We start from the raw sequence: 19,838 nt of genomic DNA, 5'->3' as shown, positions 1-19,838 counted from the left end.
CCAGAGGTGCGAGGGCCTTCATCGCTGCTTGCAGCTTTAATTATTCTTATTATTCTCCCGTCAAATGAATTGCATTTTTGGGGGTCTCAACATACCCCAAAACTCACCAAATTTTGCGTACCCCCCCAAAGGAATGTGAAAAATTTCATATTTTGGGGTGCTCGGGACTGTTCGGGCAAAATTGAACAAGAGCGCCACCTATTTATGGTGCCCCGCCACTGCACGTCATCAATCTTTATGAAACTCACTACACATGTTCTAAATCCTCAGTCGAACAAAAAATCCTCTTGGAGAACTGCTCTAAAAAAAACAGGAAGGCGGCCATTTTGGGTCAAAATCGCCATTTTGGCGTTTTACTGACCTCGCATTTGAACGAACTCCTCCTAGAGATATTATCGTATTGACACCAAAATGGCTGAGGATGTTCAGAAGCCATGTGTGATCAAAAGTTATGCAAAACTCTCTCAAAGGAGTAACGGCGTACAGGGGGCGTGGCCTCAAAGTTTGATGTCTCGCCATGAAAGACGAAATTGATATAACTCCCACATAAAACAACTTTTCTGACCCAAAATGGCCTCGTATGATACTAGTCCCATCCTCAACACATCTATGTGGTCATTATGGGATTATGAATAGGCCACGCCCCCTGGCAACAGGAAGTCATGTTTTTTACTCGAAGACCCACTTCTCTGACGTTTTGAACACAACCGGGGTCAAACTGCATCAGACACCTGAAAACAAGTTGGGGATGATATCCGGTGAAGACTGTTGCTCTACGCTCCAAAGCAAGACCGTGGCGCCATGGCGAACTTCGATAAGACGCCATGACATCATCAATCACTATAACTCCCTCATTTTTCACCCAATCACCATCAAACTCACAGGGCTTAGTCATGGTCCGGTCCCGAACACACCCATATGACCACTTCCGGTCTAGCCCTAAGCCCCGCCCACTTTCAACAGGAAGTGCTTTTTTGCAGTTGTCGTGGTCCTTCTCCTCAGGCATGAACCCCAGACACTTGAAAGTGCTTCACAACAGGTCAAACCCTTTCATGATACTACAATAAAAATCTCAAGTTCCTTCGCCAAACGTAACCATGGCGAATCTTGGTCCGACGCCATCAAACAGGAAGTACTTGTAACTCACCCGGTGTATCATCGATCTCCACCAAACTCGGCAGGAAGGATCGTATTCAGACATGGAACTGAGCCAAATTGACATATGCTGGAATAGTGACATAGTGGCTCTATAGCGCCCCCTACAATATTTTGATCAACCAGCTTCGCCCCCTACGTGGACCGACATGCATGAAATTCACCACATTGATTTACTATGCCAGGATGCACAAAACTGTCCATTACACCTTTTTGCTAATTTCAACAGGAAGTCGGCCATTTTGTAAAACGTGTCATTTTCAGGGTCATTTTGGCCTGTTTCTTGCCATTGCATTTGAACGAACTCCTCCTACAGATTATATCGTATTTACCTCAAAATCACTCTGAAGCTTCCAGAGGCATGTGTGATCAAAAGTTATGCAAAACTTTCTCAAAGGAGAAAGGGCATGGCGGGGGCGTGGCCTCAAACTTTGATATCTCGCCATGAGAGACGAAACTGACATAACTTACATATAAAACAACCTATCTTAACCAAAATGGCCCCGTTTGATGTCATTTCCATGCTGACCACATCTACATGTCCAGATGTTGTCACCTGGACATTGCTCAATGCTGCATGGCCAGACGGTGGCGTCATGACAAACTTGGATAAAACGCCATGACATCATTAATCAGTATAAATCCCTCAATTTTCATCCAATCACCATCACACTCACAGTAATTACTCAGGGTCTGTTCCTGAACAGATACATTGAACTACTTCTGGTCTTGGTCTAAGCCCCGCCCACTTTCAACAGGAAGTGTCTTTTTCAGACACTGGGGTCCCTCTCCTCAGGAATGAACTCCACACACTCAAAAGTGCTTCAGATCAGGTCAAACTCTTTCGTGATACTACCGAAAACAATCCTCAAGTTCCTTCCTCAAGCAAAACCATGGCGAATGGCGTTCATCGCCATGAAACAGGAAGTATTTGCAACTGACCCATAGTACTTCCGATCTCCACCAAACTCGGCAGGAAGGACAGTGGTCAGGCCTGGAACTGATTTAAATAGACATATGCTGGTTATGTGGCTCTATAGCGCCCCCTATAATTATTTATTCTATCAGCTCCAACCACTGCTTTGACTGACATTCATGAAATGTGGCATATTTATATAACATGCCAGTACAAACCAAAAAGCCTCTTCATGTCCTGATGTTTTCAACGCCATAGCCCCGCCCCCTGGAAACAGGAAGTACCCCTTTTATCCCATTGAAAACCCTACACACCTACTCAAACTCATCAATATTATCCTTGATGAACACATGACTCACAATATAACAAACTGCTTACACCATCATGAATAAAATGGCTGCCTGTGAGGTTTCTGTCCCTCGCCATCAAACAGGAAGTGGCTATAACTCTGGACTCGGTTGACCCAATGACGTGATACTTGGCAGTTGTCATTAAAGTCCGAACCTCAACATGTTAGTACAAGATCAAACACTATAGCTCCACCTACTGGCCATGTTGATATCTGCAGATCTTAAAAGCATGATTGTGTTTGGATTTGTTTCACACTATTGGTCAGAACAAGGTCATGACCACTTCTGATGTCATTATTAGGCCCATTGATGTATGAGATGATGGTCAGAGAGAGACAATGACCACACGAGGCAGAAACATGGGGACGACTGAGCGTACGACTGCCAGCCAGAGCGAGCTTGCTTGGGGAGGGAGGTTGCAGGCCGAGGGGGCGGTGCAATAGGCCAGAGCGGCGCCAGAGGTGCGAGGGCCTTCATCGCTGCTTGCAGCTTTAATTATTATTATACTTCTCCTCCTAAGCGCTTCGACCCCAAATTTGACCCCCTAAACACCCATGAAAAGTTATGAAACTTGGCACACACCTCACGCCCGGCGAAAATTGCAATATTCTATGGACTGCATACACTTCAATGCAAAAATGGCTCAACAGCGCCACCTAGAAAAAATAAATTTCCCCCAATATAATGGGGACACAAACGTCTACTTCGACGCAGGAACACGAAACTCGGCACACACGTGTAACACCCCGAGTCGAGCAAAAAAGTCAATCAAACATCTGTTGTCATGGCAACGGGGTGCCCGCCATCTTGGCGTGTGCGTCCATTTTTTGGCCATTTTTTGCACTTTACACACATCGTATTTGAACGAACTAGTCTGAGGGGATTCGTGCGACTGACTCCAAACTTGGTGGGAACCTTCCTCACAAGTTGGGGACCAAACGATATTCAAATCTTTCTAATAGCAGAAAGCGTGTTACCGTGGCAACCGACGGAAAATGACCTTCTCGCCATAAAACACGGTTTGCTCATATCTCCATGTAAATACATGGGATCTGCACCAAACTTGACAGTATTCATACTGGTGACACCCCAAGTCCAACAAAGAAGTCAATCGAACACCTGTTGCCATGACAACGGCGTGCCCACCATCTTGGATTTCACTGCCTTTTGAACTAACTAGTCTGAGGAGATTCGTGCGACCGACTCCAAACTTGGTGGGAACCTTCCTGACAAGTTGGGGAACAAACGCTATTCAAATCTTTCTAATAGGAAAAAGCCTGTAACCCTGGCAACTGACGGAAAAAGCCTCCTCGCCATGAAACACGGGTTGATCATATCTCCATAGAAATACACGGGATCTTCACCAAACTTCACAGCATTCATACGTGTCCCACCCCAAGTGCAGCAAAGAAGTCAATCAAACACCTGTTGCCATGGCAACGGTGTACCCGCCATCTTGGATTTCACTGCCATTTGAACAAACTAGTCTGAGGGGATTCGTGCGACTGACTCCAAACTTGGTGTGAAGCTTCCTGGCAAGTTGGGGACCAAACGCTCCTCAAATCTTTCTAATACAAAAAAACATTACAGCACCTGTTGTCATGGCGACATCGGGTGGCGGGGTCCAGGCAGCTCGGACCCGATGGATGCCGCTTGCGGCTTTATTATTATTAGGGTCCGAGCCATACAAAGTATGGCGAGACCCTATTGTGGTTGAAATGTTTATTATTATTATACTAAGCGCTTCAAGGCCAAATTTCACCCCCTAAACAGCCATGAAAAGTTGTGAAACTTGGCACACACATCAAGCCCGGCGAAAATCGCAATATTCTAAGGTCCGCATACACTTCAATGCAAAAGTGGCTCAACAGCGCCACCTACAGTCCAAAAAATTCCCCAAATGAATGGGGTCCCAAAAGTCTACTTCGACGTAGGAACACGAAACTCGGCACACACGTGTACCACCCCGTGTTGACCAAAAAACTCAATGTAACACCTGTCGCCATGGCCACGGGGTGCCCGCCATCTTGGCGTGTGCGGCCATTTTTTTGCCATTTTTTCCACTTTACACACATCGTATTTGAACGAACTAGTCTGAGGGGATTCGTGCGATTGACTCCAAACTTGGTGGGAAGCTTCCTGACAAGTTGGGGACCAAAAATTGTTCAAATCTTTCTAATAGCAGAAAGCGTGTTACCGTGGCAACAGACGGAAAAACGCCTTCTCGCCATGAAACACGGTTTGCTTATATCTCCATAGAAATAGATGGGTTCTCCACCAAACTTGACAGTATTCATACCTGTGACACCCCAAGTCCAGCAAAGAAGTCAAACACCTGTTGCCATGGCAACGGGGTGGCCGCCATCTTGGATTTCACTGCCATTTGAACGAACTAGTCTGAGGGGATTCGTGTGACAGACTCCAAACTTGGTGGGAACGTTACTGACCAGTTGGGGAACAAACGCTATTCAAATCTTTGTAATAGGAAAAAGCCTGTAACCGTGGCAACCGACAGAAAAAGCCTCCTCGTCATGAAACACGGTTTGCTCATATCTCCACAGGAATACATGGGAACTGCACCAAACTTCACATGATTCATACAGGTTGGGTCCTTAACGCATTACACCACCTGTTGTCATGGCGACATCGGGTTTCGGGGTCCAGGCAGCTCGGACCCGATGGATGCCGCTTGCGGCTTTAATTAGGGTCCGAGCCATACAAAGTATGGCGGGGCCCTATTGTTTCTGCTATGTTTATTATTCTCGTTCTCCTAAGCGCTTCGACCCCAAATTTGACCCCCTAAACACCCATGAAAAGTTGTGAAACTTGGCACAGACCTCACGCCCGGCGTAACTCGGATATTATAAGGTCCGCATACACTTCAATGCAAAATTGGCTCAACAGCGCCACCTAGAGTCACCAAAAATCACCACATGAATGGGGCCCAGGAAGTCTACTTCAACGTAGGAAGACGAAACTTGGCACACACGTGTACCACCCCGTGTTGACCAAAAAACTCAATGTAACACCTGTCGCCATGGCAACGGGGTGCCCGCCATCTTGGCGTGTGCGGCCATTTTTTTGCCATTTTTTCCACTTTACACACATCGTATTTGAACGAACTAGTCTGAGGGGATTCGTGCGACTGACTCAAAACTTAGAGGGAAGCTTCCTGACAAGTTGGGGACCAAACGCTATTCAAATCTTTCTAATAGCAGAAAACGTGTTACCATGGCAACCGATGGAAAAACGCCTTCTCGCCATGAAACACGGTTTGCTTATATCTCCATAGGAATACGTGGGATCTGCACCAAACTTGCCAGGATTCATACTTGTGACAACCCAAGTCCAGTATTGATGTCAATAGAACACCTGTTGCCATGGCAACGCACTGCCCGCCATCTTGGATTTCACTTCCATTTGAACGAACTAGTCTGAGGGGATTCGTGCCACTGACTCCAAACTTGCTGGGAACCTTCCTGACAAGTTGGGGACCAAACGCTATTCAAATCTTTCTAATAGCAAAAAGCGTGTTACCGTGGCAACCGACGGAAAAACACCTTCTCGCCATGAAACACGGTTTGCTCATATCTCCACAGGAATAAATGGGAACTGCACCAAACTTGACAGTATTCATACTTGTTGGGTCCTTAACGCATTACACCACCTGTTGTCATGGCGACATCGGGTGGCGGGGTCCAGGCAGCTCGGACCCGATGGATGCCGCTTGCGGCTTTAATTATTATTATACTTTTTCTAAGCGCTTCGACCCCAAATTTGACCCCCTAAACACCCATGAAAAGTTGTGAAACTTGGCACAGACCTCACGCCCGGCGTAACTCGGATATTATAAGGTCCGCATACACTTCAATGCAAAATTGGCTCAACAGCGCCACCTAGAGTCACCAAAAATCACCACATGAATGGGGCCCAGGAAGTCTACTTCAACGTAGGAAGACGAAACTCGGCACACATGTGTACCACCCCGTGTTGACCAAAAAACTCAATGTAACACCTGTCGCCATGGCAACGGGGTGCCCGCCATCTTGGCGTGTGCGGCCATTTTTTTGCCATTTTTTCCACTTTACACACATCGTATTTGAACGAACTAGTCTGAGGGGATTCGTGCGACTGACTCCAAACTTGGCGGGAAGCTTCCTGACAAGTTGGGCACCAAACGCTATTCAAATCTTTCTAATAGCAGAAAACGTGTTACCGTGGCAACCGACGGAAAATGACCTTCTCGCCATGAAACACGGTTTGCTCATATCTCCTTAGAAATACGTGGGATCTGCACCAAACTTGACAGGATTCATACTGGTGACACCCCAAGTCCACCAAATAAGTCAATCGAACACCTGTTGCCATGGCAACGGGGTGCCCACCATCTTGGATTTCACTGCCATTTGAACGAACTAGTCTGAGGGGATTCAGGCCACCGACTCCAAACTTGGTGAGAACGTTCCTGACAAGTTGGGGACCAAACGCTATTCAAATCTCTCTAATAGGAAAAAGCCTGTAACCGTGGCAACCGACGGAAAACGCCTTCTCGCCATGAAACACGGTTTGCTTACATCTCCACAGGAATAAATGGGAACTGCACCAAACTTCACAGTATTCATACTTGTTGGGTCCTTAACGCGTTACACCACCTGTTGTCATGGCAACATCGGGTGGCGGGGTCCAAGCAGCTCGGACCCGATGGATGCCGCTTGCGGCTTTAATTCTTCTTTTTATTCTTCCTGTGAGTTAGTATCTGGTCGCTGTTATGCTACTTTCATATGTGTTTTTGATTTGGTTATTATATAAACATTCTTAATGACTAGCAGCTGTTTTTTTTTTGTTTTGTTTTTTTTTGTTTTTTTGTGTGTGTGTTTGTTTTTTGTAAAAGTTGTAGGACATTTTCTGGTGTGTTCATGTACAAGTGTAACAGTTTGTTGTCTGGTGATGGTGTGGATTGAAGGGTCGTTTCCTTCTGTGTGATGTTTTTGTCTCCTTTCTTCTTTCCCTATTGCATCTTTTTGCTATTTTGCATCTTTTTCTGTCCCCTCCAGTCAGCTCCAGCAAGATTACATAGATTCCGTGATTCAAAGTAAATAAATAAATAAATGAATCAGATTATCAAGAGGAGCCTTACCCATAGGCCTCCCCTTGGCAGAGCAAATTTGTTCAGCACGATACAGCAACCAGATTATCATTTTGCTTGCTATGATGCTGGACAGGACAGGTTTTAAAAAAATAAATAAATAATCAACAAATCTGTCAGTGCCAGTGTAACTAAAGAAACACAACTACACACGTACTGAACATTAAATTAAATGAAAAAGAACATGGTATTTAATAAAACTAATTAATACCTTATTAAACCCCCTCCTCAATTTCACCCGACCTCCGCTGCCTCTGGTTGGCTAACAAGGATCAGCTAAGCCCTGTCCATACAGGCCTAGGGTATTTAAAGAGCAAGATAGAGAAAGAGAAAGCTAATCTAAAGAGATGTACGGAGAAAGATATAGGTAGATAGACACAGAGTTCCTTTTTGGTTACCATGGCTTGGCCTTTTATTGATGACCCTGCAGAGGGCGCACGCTTAATTTGAAGCGCATTCAGGCCACCAGCCCCACGGGTTTCAGGGGGAGGACCCCCACCAGTAGCAGTGGTCTCTGATGTTGTCTTGGTATCTACAGTGCAACATATTTACAGCTCACCATGTTTTGAACAAACACATTTTTTCAAAGGCTACCTCCCACTCTGAGCAATGTTCTTGTACTTTATTTCCACCTGCTGCAGGTACGCTTTTGACTGTTAAGATTGCTTCTGTTGAAATATAACAGTGCAGAATTAATGTAGGTCGCACACACACACGAACGCCCGCACACACCCACACGTGATAATCACAAAGATGATGCATATTGATTATTGGGTTATTAATAAATTGAGCAGGGCCAGTACACACAGAGACAATTAAGCTGCTTTATTATGGAGGGGGTTTGACAGACAGCACTTTCTGCAACCCTAGAGAGAGGAAAAATATCCAAGAGCAGAAGTTTTGAGAGCAGAGAAAGTGTCTGAGTGTGAGGGAAAGAGACCAAGTCTGAGCGCAGAGTTTTGAAAGGAAGCACAATAGATTTGAAAGCAAGAGGGACTTTCTGACTGTGAGAGCAGAGTTTTGAGAGAGAGACCAAGATGATATTTGAGCGTGAAAACCAAAAATCTTGCTCTCAAAGCAAACAATTACGCTCTTGATTAAAGACAGAAAACTGCCCCCATACTTTATGTAAACAGATTTATAACACAAGAGGAGACCATAAACAGTGAAATCAACAACTGACAGCAGTGACGTGCGGTCAGGAGATATGTCATGATAAAAAAAAAAAAAAAAAAAAGAAAAAAGTACATAAAATAAATAATAATATTTTCCACTGATCTATGTTAAAAATGCATTTTCAATATGACTACACAAAAATCGCTGAATTTAAGGATTTACCAATTAAATCCAGGGCAGAAATCCCGGGTGAGGCAGTGGCAAGCTGTGCCTCACCTCTGTCTGCCTGATTCAATACAAACTGGGTTGCATGACACGTGCCAGTTTATGTTCCTCAGCACATTGCCAATATAAACTTTACAAAAATATTTGTTATACACCATGACTCTCTACAGTCTGTGTAATGTCTTTAATGTAGGTGTGAGAGAACTATTCCTGCTGATCGTACAATAGAGTGCAGAGAAAAATCAGCAGGTGAGGCAGGCAGTACTCTGCCGTTTTCACTGGCAATTACCATTGTACAACGGCATAAACTGCTAGAAGACAGTAGTACTTGCTGTTCTTCACTGGTGTGGACAGCGGTATAAGAAAGAACAGCAAGCCTATTTCTGGACAGTCACATACATCCACTGAAACAGAGTAACTAACTTTGCTACATCTACAGGTGTTGTACCATAAAGTGATTGTCTGTGAAGGTAATAAAGACACTGAAACATACTCGAAGAGAAACTGCAACATGACACCAAATTGACTCGTACTCCCTACGCTCGAGTGCGAGAGCAAACTCACCAGCCTCACCTACGCCGTAAACAACCGCACATGCATGTTTTATCTCCTGTGTTTATGGCTTGAGAGTCAGTGAAAAATATATTTTTTCTGGATACTTATTTTACAATATGCTTTTAATCTGTAGAACAAAGAAAGAAATCTTGGCAGTTGGAAGAAAAAAAAACAGCAAGAAGAAAAATGAGAAGATTTTTTTAATACAAATGTGTAACAAGAGTATATTAAATCAATTCTGACTCAGTAGTAAAATATGTTTAAAAATCAGTATAGAAAAGCTACAACAGCTCCAATGAACTGACCTCAGAGTCTCCAGTCGACAGTTTGGACTCTCCAGTCCATCACACAGCTTCTTAACTCCTGAATCTTCCAGACTGATGTTACTGAGGTCTACCTCTGTCAGATGGGAGGAGTTGGACTTCAGAGCTGAGGCGATAACTTCATAGTCAGCCTCAAGAAGTTGGAAACCAGTAAGTCTGTAATCAGAGAAAATGGAGTCAGTTTTAATGAAAAAGGATCTGAATTATTAACAAACTAACTGAATGTGATGACAAAAACAGAAACATCATTTTGTAAACATCTGTTCTTTATTTCTGTGATTCATCTTATCTCGTCTCTGTTTGACATGACACACTAAATCTCTCCAGTTTCTATCAGACCTGCAGACTTTAAACCTCTCCGTTGTACTACACACTGTTGTGTACAGACCTTTTCTTTTATATAGATGTGTACATTTTTATAATTTTATACTTTAAACCCTGTAAATACTGTTTATGTTCTGTTTTTGTGTTTTTCTTTCCAGCTATTTTTGTTTTAGCATTTTCACTCCAAGACAAATTCCTTCAATGTAAAACTTAATTAACAATAAAATCCCATTCTGATCCTGATCCTGGTCGCTTAGAACCAGAACAGGATCTTCTGGTTTATTATGAACCAACCAGATCCCTCAGGTCATCAGGATCAAGTCTACTTTCTGTTCCCAGAGTCAGAACTAAACATGGAGAGGCAGCGTTCAGTTTTTATGCTCCTCATGTGGAGAAGAGGATCTGCTTCCATGATGTGTCCACCCAGACTTCAGCAGCCTGGTCCCTGTAATGCTGCTGCAGTCATATTGTGAATCCACAGGAGTGGAACATCTTCATCTGGTACCAGTGTCATACTTTGAATGTAGAAGACTGAGCTGCATCATGTTGTCAAATCCTGGAGGATTCATGTGTTCATAGAACTAACTTTAAACTGGAGGCTAAAGCTCAGGAGCTGTTAACTGTCATCCTTTTATTGTTCCTCTCTTCTGGCAGAGGGGGCAAGCTGGTGTCTTCGCCCTCCTCCAGGTAAAGAGGTTAGATGGGCTAGGCAGCATGTCGTAGTCTGCCTGGAACAAGAATTTTATGCAGTGGGGTTCAGCTTTCCACAGCTCGGTCCATGTGACCTTACACTCCACAGCTTGCTCCCATCTCGTCCAGGCTCCCTGCTGCCTCATTCCCACAAATGGCTGACCCGCTTCTCCTCTACTCCAGCTTGCACCTCCTCAAGGATCAGCAATTCCCCTGTGCCCTACCATAGTGAGGTGTTCTACAGCTACCCAAACCATACTTTCCTGTGCCACTGTGCCCACCAGCATCGTTTGCTGTAGCTTTGACTCTCTAACGCCCAAAGCCTCACAGCCACAAAACATAATACATTTTTATTAAATTCTTCTTCTTTAATATTAAAGAAGTTCTCTATATATTTCCATATTTCCTCTTTAATTTTCTTCTTTTCCAGATTTAATCTTGTTGTGGTGCTCTGATCATTTTAGATTATCTGACTAATGACTGATGAAGTGAGAAAAACTCCTGATCTACTCTGACTGATAAAGTTCATGAACACATTAACTCACCGAAACTTCCTGCAGTTCCTCACAGCTGGGATCAGTCTTCGTCGTCCTTCATCTGTAGTGTTGTACTTCATCAGGTCCAACTCATCCAGAACCTCCTCTGACCTCTGCAGCATGTAGGCCAGAGCTGAACACTGGACCTGAGTGAGTCTCTTCCTTGACGCTTTCTTTGAATTCAGATACTTTTGAATCTCCTGATAAACTGAGAAGTCGTTCATCTCCATCAGACAGTGGAAGATGTTAATGCTTCTGTCAGGACAGATGTTAACGGTGCTCATCTTCTTCAGGGTTTTGATGACTCTCTGGATGGTTACTGGACTGTTCTCTGTCTGACCCAACAGGCCTGCTAAGAGTCTCTGGTTGGACTGCAGAGAGAGGCCATGAAGGAAGCAAGTGAACAGGTCCAGGTGGCCATTTTTACTTTTAAATGATGTTTTCATGACACTGTTCAGGAAATTCTCTGGAGATAAGTTACTGCGTTTTCTACCCAGGAGGATCTCCAGCACCTCTGTGTTCTTGTTGATGTAACAGTGCATCATGTAGACTGCAGCCAGAAACTCCTGAACACTCAGATGAACGAAGCAGTAAACTGGTTTCTGGAAGATCACACACTCTCTTCTGAAGATCTCAGTACAAACTCCTGAGAACACTGAGGCCTCTGTGACATCCAGACCACACTGCTCCAGGTCTTCTTGGTAGAACATGATGCTTCCTTTCTCCAGATGTTCAAACGCCAGCCTCCCCAGCTTCAGAAGAACTTCCCTGTCAGCCTCCATCAGCTCCTGTGGACTCGTCTCATGTCCCTCATGGTACTTGTTCTTCTTCCTCTTTGTCAGGATGATCAGGAAGTGTGAGTACATGTCCGTCATGGTCTTGGGCAGCTCTCCTCTCTGCTCTGTGGTCAACATGTGCTCCAGAACTGTAGCAGTGATCCAGCAGAAGACTGGGATTCCACACATGATGTGGAGGCTCCTGGATGTCTTCATGTGGGAGATGATTCTGCTGGACATCTCTTCATCACTGAATCTCCTCCTGAAGTACTCCTCCTTCTGGACATCAGTGAAGCCTCGTACTTCTGTTACCCTGTCAACACATGTAGGAGGGATCTGATTGGCTGCTGCAGGTCTGGAAGTGATCCAGATGAGAGCCGAGGGCAGCAGATTCCCTTTGATGAGGTTTGTCAGCAGCATGTTGACTGAAGACTTCTGTGAGACATCAGAAACAACCTCAGTGTTGTTGAAGTCCAGAGAAAGTCTGCTTTCATCCAGACCATCAAAGATGAAGAGAAGTTTCCAGACAGCCAGCTGCTCTGCTGGGATCTTCTGTAATGTTGGATGGAAAACATGGAGCAGCTGGAGAAGACTGTACTGATCATCTCTGATCAAGTTCAGCTCCCTGAATGAAAGCAGAACCACCACACTGACATCTTGGTTCTCCAAGCCCTCTGCCCAGTCCAGAGTGAACTTCTGCACTGAGAAGGTTTTTCCAACACCAGCGACACCGTTGGTCAGAACCACTCTGATTGGTCCATGTTGGTCAGGTAAGGTTTTAAAGATGTCGTGGCACCTGATTGGAGTGTCATGGAGGGTGTTGATCTTGGAAGCGGTCTCCAGCTGCCTCACCTCATGTTGGGTATTAACCTCTTCACTCTGTCCCTCTGTGATGAAGAGCTCAGTGTAGATCCTGTTGAGGAGGGTTCTACTTCCTGTTCCATCAGCTCCTTCAGTCACATGATCACATCTCCTCCTCAGACTGATTTTATGTTCATCTAAAACTTCCTGCAGACCATCATCTACTGGAAACAAGAACATAGAGACAAAAAGAAATGTGATTAATTAGAATTCGCTCATTTTGCTTTTCCCAGTAGATTTTTTCCTTCAGCCTTACAGTAAAGTCGTCAGTTAATAGGAAAACAAGTAAAACAGTCAAAGAACTTGTGAAGTGTTTTAAGGTTGGAAAGTTATGTAATGTTGCTTTAACTCAGACATCACAATCACACCAACTTAAAACTTAAACACACGTCCACCAAATGAAAGATGGTTTTGAAACTACGTATTAAAGAGTCCTTGTTTTGACAGTGATGTCGGAGACCAGGAGCTTTCTGATTGGTCACATCTGGATGGAGTGCAGATGGTGAAAAAGGGTTGAGCAGCATGTAAACACAACAGTTCAACACAAGGAGCATTTTCTTTTTTTTTTTACAACTGCCCCCAGATTTCTATCTGAATCTGAATCTGAATAATAACAAAATGTTTTGCTCTGTTGGATTATCTTGATTTTTTTTAAATCACCATTCTAATATAAGTAATGACAAAAGCAGGAATTCAAACTAAAACAAGTAGTATACCAACATACCAAAGAGCACAAAAAGCCATAAATGACCAGGAACTCTTTTTTTGTTGTTGTTTATTAGAAAAAGCTTTGGACCACAATCAATAAGACCCATTTTTGCCTTTTTTTTTTTTTTTGCTGTTATAAAGTCTGTTATTTCAGTAAGTAATTATTTGCATTTCATTTGTTAAAGTCTTGAAAAAAATCTATACAGTATTATTTACCAGTTCTGGTTCTGGGTCTTTTTCCACACTGGGGACAGGAGGAGCCTCCTGATGAAGCAGACTGGTCCCAGTATGAGCTGATGCAGCGTCTGCAGAACCAGTGTCCACAACTGATAGAGACTGGATCCTTCAGGACGTCCTGACACAAAGGACAGCAGGACAACTGCTCTTCCTCAAAGACACCACTCCTCTTCCTCCTGTGAAGACATTTCATCATTAAAATGTTTTTCTGACTGTTGCTACAAATATCCGGTGTGTCGACCCTGTCCAGAAGCTGTGACGTATCAGAGGACAGTAAAAGAGTTTCTAGGTTTCTGTTTGGATCCAACATTCAGTCTGTGTTGAAAATGATGATTCTTTGATTTCAGCTGCTTCAGAAACACAAACATCTTTTTTTCCTCTGACTGATTAAAGACCAGTTCATCTGCCTGCAGGTTGATGTTAAAACAAATTCAACATTTCCTGCAGAAAAATCTGACGTTTCCTCTGATTATGTTCAGTTTATATGGAGACATCACTGCTGCAAGATCTCAGCATTTCTGACCTACAAATAAATTATATCACTGTTAGACATATTCAGTCTTGTTAGAATTAAATAAAAAAAACTTTGGCAATGACAAACACAGAAAGTATATTAATAAGGAAGTAAATCAATAAGCTGTTTATACTCTGAGTGGGAGATGACGAGAAAGAGCAGAGCAAATGAAAATAAGACAAAATTCATTACTGATACATGAAGGTTGTTCAGGATAACTGGAGCTGCTGCGCTCTGATCAATATGGATAATCAGAATATTAAAAAATAAAAATAAAAAAACAAAAAAACAAAAACTTTATTTTGTTTAATACCAAATTATGGAAGCCGGAGTACCCGGAGAGAACTCAAGCATTAACGGGGAGAACATTCGAACTTCACACACAAAAAGCCTTGTCTTGTTTTTTTGTTGCTTTTTGACTTTTATGTGATTATTTATAATTACTCTAAGTGCTGCTATCTCACTGCTGCTGCAATTCTGACTGGTGGGAATTCAGCTGATCCTTGCAGCCCAAAAAAAAGCTTTAACAGAGAAAAATCTTCAGTTCTCTTCGTCGATCAGAACTAGATTCAGTCAGAAAAACATTATTGGGTTTTAATTTACTCCAAAGTTTGGTCTGACTGATTTCCATGTTTCCTTCATTATGAGACAATTTAATTTAAGGACTTGTAAGGTATTAAATGCATATTTGAAAATGAAAACTTTTAAGACTTTTTAAGACTCCGCAGGAACCCTGAAATAAAACGCCACACATCATTTCACAGATTTGTTGCAGTTCATCCTGGACTTCCTTCACCGCACTGATTGTGTCTCTTTGTGTTTGCAGGACGGCGTCCGTCAGCACCCGACTACTTCCAGGTGCACCATGCTCCAGGGAAACACTTGTGCTTGGGCAGACCGTCCCTGCAGCCACCCGTTTATTTATGATTCCACTACTGCGACCCCAAAATAAAATGTTTTTGTGAGCCTCCACCTCACCAACAAACACCTCAACTTCAGTCACAGTGAAATTGTGTTTTCTTGTCTTGATGGTGTTGGTGTGTGGACAGAGTCTCTTCTGTCCACACGAACTCAGCTTTTCTGTGTACCATCATCTAATTTGTTCTCATGGCGACAAGAGATGGTGATCATACATGGCTGCTTTGAAAATCTTATTGAAGACTTATTTTCATCCATTGGTTTCAGTTCAAGTTAACATGTGAGATTTTGTACTGATGTTTTATATTTTTGCTAATGTTATTTCCTGCTGTCTAATATAGTTTGATTTCATGTGAAGATCTTTGGTTGTTTTTTAATGTGATGGATAAATAAACGTGACCTTGACTGTGAACCTGGACTGAACCTTGTTAACAGGACTTTTACTGGTTTGCACAGAAATGTTGAGTTCACGGATCAGCAGATCTGGAGACTTCAGTGAGATCAGCAAACATCCTGAAACCTCTGTTTCACTTCTCTTACCGTGAGTCTGAAGGTCCAGGTCCAGCACTGAATTCTGGAGGTCTTCGCATGGACCGGTCACTCTTCATAGACAGACAGTCCAGTTCTGGAGTCTCTGTTCTCCATCTGTGGTTCTGACCTCTGCAAACACAAACATGTTGTCATTCATATCACATCAATCAGTGAGAACTTCTCTGATGAAAACCACAGAAGAAGCTCTGAACACACAAACTGCTGCAGAGAATCAGAAGCTTTCATGTTTGGATCAGTCCTCTTAGACCAGATTCCAGCTTTTCTAGCTGTCTGACATCAGAGGACACGTTTCCTCTGCAGGAACTTTCCACACAGACCAGGAACTCTGGAGGGTTCTGCTTCTGACCCTCTAAGTTCCTCTGCAGAGACCAGAAACTGAAGGAGGAACAAGCCAACCCCTGTTTTATACAGGGTGCGTGTGCGGTATGTTACAGCTGCACAGCGGCCTCCGCTGCTGTTTGCGGCCATTTTAGTCAATGGTTTGTTTTATACCGGGTGCGCCGCAGTGTGTATCAGAAGCATCCCAGAAGCGTGTTGTCACGGCGCTCCGCTAAATTTATGCACCGAGTCTATTTTTGACGCTTCATTCGCCCAGAATGCGTCAATTCCGCAGTTCAGATAGGGGCAGACAGGAAATCAGACACAGGAGCAGAGTAAAAGCTTCCGGACTACTTCAAAATAAAAGCCTCCGTGCAGATTTGCGCTGCTGAATCATGAAAACATTACGTGTTTCACCAGCCAGGGGTCTCAGTGTTTTTTCTTTTTTTTTCTTTTTTTTTTGTCATCATAGACGACAAGACGTTCATCCTGTGACTTCGTGATCTTGCGGATCCTGCTAGGTGGACTGCACTCGCGGGGGCTCCACACCTGACATGGTGCCAGTATAAAATGCCGCGCCACGCAGGGCGGAACAAAACCATGGTGCAGCCATAACGTGATGCACATGCACCCGGTATAAAGGAGGGGTAAGTGTCTAGACCCAGTGAGAGTTCCTGACTGTGTAGAACTCTGTGGGAATTGTACTGATGTTTTATATTTTTGCTAATGTTATTTGCTGCTGCCTGATATAGTTTGATTTTATGTGAAGATCTTTGGTTGTTTTTAAATGCGTATTATAAATAAACGTGACCTTGACTGTGAACCTGGGCTGAACCTTGTTAACAGGACTTTTACTGGTTTACACAGAAATATTGAGTTCACAGATCAGCAGATCTGGAGACTTCAGGGAGATCAGCAAACATCCTGAAACCTCGTTTCACTTCTCTTACCGTGAGTCTGAAGGTCCAGGCCCATCACTGAATTCTGGAGGTCTTCGCATGGACCAGTCACTCTGCGTAGACAGACAGTCCAGTTCTGGAGTCTCTGTTCTCCATCTGTGGTTCTGACCTCTGCAAACACAAACATGTTGTCATTCATATCACATCAATCAGTGAGAACTTCTCTGATGAAAACCACAGAAGAAGCTCTGAACACACAAACTGCTGCAGAGAATCAGAAGCTTTCATGTTTGGATCAGTCCTCTTAGACCAGATTCGAGCTTTTCTAGCTGTCTGACATCAGAGGACACGTTTCCTCTGCAGGAACTTTCCACACAGACCAGGAACTCTGGAGGGTTCTGCTTCTGACCCTCTAAGTTCCTCTGCAGAGACCAGAGACTGAAGGAGGAACAAGCCAACCCCTGTGTGCGGCATGTTACAGCTGCGTAGCGGCCTCCGCTGCTGTTTGCGGCCATTTTAGTCAATGGTTTGTTTTATACCGGGTGCGCCGCGGTGCGTATCAGAAGCATCCCAGAAGCGTGTTGTCACGGCGCTCCGCTAAATTTATGCACCGAGTCTATTTTTGACGCTTCATTCGCCCAGAATGCGTCAATTCCACAGTTCAGATAGGGGCAGACAGGAAATCAGACACAGGAGCAGTGTAAAAGCTTCCGTACTACTTCAAAATAAAAGCCTCCGTGCAGATTTGCGCTGCTGAATCATGAAAACATTACGTGTTTAACCAGCCAGGGGTCTCAGTGGTTTTTGTTTTTTTTCTTTTTTTTTTGTCATCATAGACGACAAGACGTTCATCCTGTGACTTCGTGATCTTGCGGATCCTGCTAGGTGGACTGCACTCGCGGGGGCTCCACACCTGACACGGTGCCAGTATAAAATGCCGCGCCACGCAGGGCGGAACAAAACCATGGTGCAGCCATAACGTGATGCACATGCACCCGGTATAAAGGAGGGGTAAGTGTCTAGACCCAGTGAGAGTTCCTGACTGTGTAGAACTCTGTGGGAATTCTACTGATGTTTGAAAATTTTTGCTAATGTTATTTGCTGCTGCCTGATATAGTTTGATTTCATGTGAAGATCTTTGGTTGTTTTTAAATGCGTATTATAAATAAACGTGACCTTGACTGTGAACCTGGGCTGAACCTTGTTAACAGGACTTTTACTGGTTTACACAGAAATGTTGAGTTCACAGATCAGCAGATCTGGAGACTTCAGGGAGATCAGCAAACATCCTGAAACCTCTGTTTCACTTCTCTCACCGTGAGTCTGAAGGTCCAGGCCCATCACTGAATTCTGGAGGTCTTCGCATGGACCAGTCACTCTTCATAGACAGACAGTCCAGTTCTGGAGTCTCTGTTCTCCATCTGTGGTTCTGACCTCTGCAAACACAAACATGTTATCATTCATATCACATCAATTAGTGAGAACTTCTCTGATGAAAACCACAGAAGAAGCTCTGAACACACAAACTGCTGCAGAGAATCAGAAGCTTTCATGTTTGGATCAGTCCTCTTAGACCAGATTCCTGCTTTTCTAGCTGTCTGACATCAGAGGACACGTTTCCTCTGCAGGAACTTTCCACACAGACCAGGAACTCTGGAGGGTTCTGCTTCTGACCCTCTAAGTTCCTCTGCAGAGACCAGAGACTGAAGGAGGAACAAGCCAACCCCTGTGTGCGGCATGTTACAGCTGCGTAGCGGCCTCCGCTGCTGTTTGCGGCCATTTTAGTCAATGGTTTGTTTTATACCGGGTGCGCCGCGGTGCGTATCAGAAGCATCCCAGAAGCGTGTTGTCACGGCGCTCCGCTAAATTTATGCACCGAGTCTATTTTTGACGCTTCATTCGCCCAGAATGCGTCAATTCCACAGTTCAGATAGGGGCAGACAGGAAATCAGACACAGGAGCAGTGTAAAAGCTTCCGTACTACTTCAAAATAAAAGCCTCCGTGCAGATTTGCGCTGCTGAATCATGAAAACATTACGTGTTTAAGCAGCCAGGGGTCTCAGTGTTTTTTGTTTTTTTTTTCTTTTTTTTTTTGTCATCATAGACGACAAGACGTTCATCCTGTGACTTCGTGATCTTGCGGATCCTGCTAGGTGGACTGCACTCGCGGGGGCTCCACACCTGACACGGTGCCAGTATAAAATGCCGCGCCACGCAGGGCGGAACAAAACCATGGTGCAGCCATAACGTGATGCACATGCACCCGGTATAAAGGAGGGGTAAGTGTCTAGACCCAGTGAGAGTTCCTGACTGTGTAGAACTCTGTGGGAATTCTACTGATGTTTGAAAATTTTTGCTAATGTTATTTGCTGCTGCCTTTGATTTCATGTGAAGATCTTTGGTTGTTTTTAAATGCGTATTATAAATAAACGTGACCTTGACTGTGAACCTGGGCTGAACCTTGTTAACAGGACTTTTACTGGTTTACACAGAAATGTTGAGTTCACAGATCAGCAGATCTGGAGACTTCAGGGAGATCAGCAAACATCCTGAAACCTCGTTTCACTTCTCTTACCGTGAGTCTGAAGGTCCAGGCCCATCACTGAATTCTGGAGGTCTTCGCATGGACCAGTCACTCTTCATAGACAGACAGTCCAGTTCTGGAGTCTCTGTTCTCCATCTGTGGTTCTGACCTCTGCAAACACAAACATGTTGTCAT

At 44.0% G+C, this 19,838-nt stretch overlaps 2 protein-coding genes across 50 annotated transcripts in view; one reads left to right on the top strand and one right to left on the bottom strand.

Annotated features, from left to right (window-relative positions):
* LOC121628724 (NACHT, LRR and PYD domains-containing protein 12-like) overlaps positions 1–19,838 on the top strand; it is a 2,607,341-nt gene that overhangs the window by 938,888 nt on the left and 1,648,615 nt on the right. The gene's annotated exons all lie outside the window — the stretch shown is intronic.
* The window catches only part of LOC121628726 (NACHT, LRR and PYD domains-containing protein 14-like), an 829,387-nt gene that overhangs the window by 527,589 nt on the left and 281,960 nt on the right, over positions 1–19,838 (bottom strand). For 43 of the 49 annotated variants that reach the window (XR_006008227.1, XR_006008229.1, XR_006008225.1 and 40 more), the window contains 7 exons: positions 19,695–19,814; positions 18,436–18,555; positions 17,171–17,290; positions 15,891–16,010; positions 13,898–14,094; positions 11,346–13,137; positions 9,769–9,942 (listed from right to left, as the gene is read on the bottom strand). The exons of 1 other annotated variant lie outside the window; for it this stretch is intronic. Coding sequence is in view for 36 of the 48 variants with exons in the window: in XM_041968002.1 (XP_041823936.1) it covers positions 9,769–9,942; positions 11,346–13,137; positions 13,898–14,094; positions 15,891–16,010; positions 17,171–17,290; positions 18,436–18,555; positions 19,695–19,814 (2,643 nt within the window). In the remaining 12 variants the exon portion in view is untranslated. The remainder of the gene's footprint in view (positions 1–9,768; positions 9,943–11,345; positions 13,138–13,897; positions 14,095–15,890; positions 16,011–17,170; positions 17,291–18,435; positions 18,556–19,694; positions 19,815–19,838) is intronic. 5 more of the 49 variants (XR_006008232.1, XR_006008231.1, XR_006008233.1 and 2 more) reach the window with 3 other exon arrangements.

The sequence above is a fragment of the Melanotaenia boesemani genome, chromosome 18 (assembly GCF_017639745.1).
Source record: "Melanotaenia boesemani isolate fMelBoe1 chromosome 18, fMelBoe1.pri, whole genome shotgun sequence".
NCBI classification, from domain to species: Eukaryota; Metazoa; Chordata; class Actinopteri; order Atheriniformes; family Melanotaeniidae; genus Melanotaenia; species Melanotaenia boesemani.
Note: the sequence above shows the minus strand (reverse complement) of the source record. Positions and strands in the feature narration are given on the sequence as shown.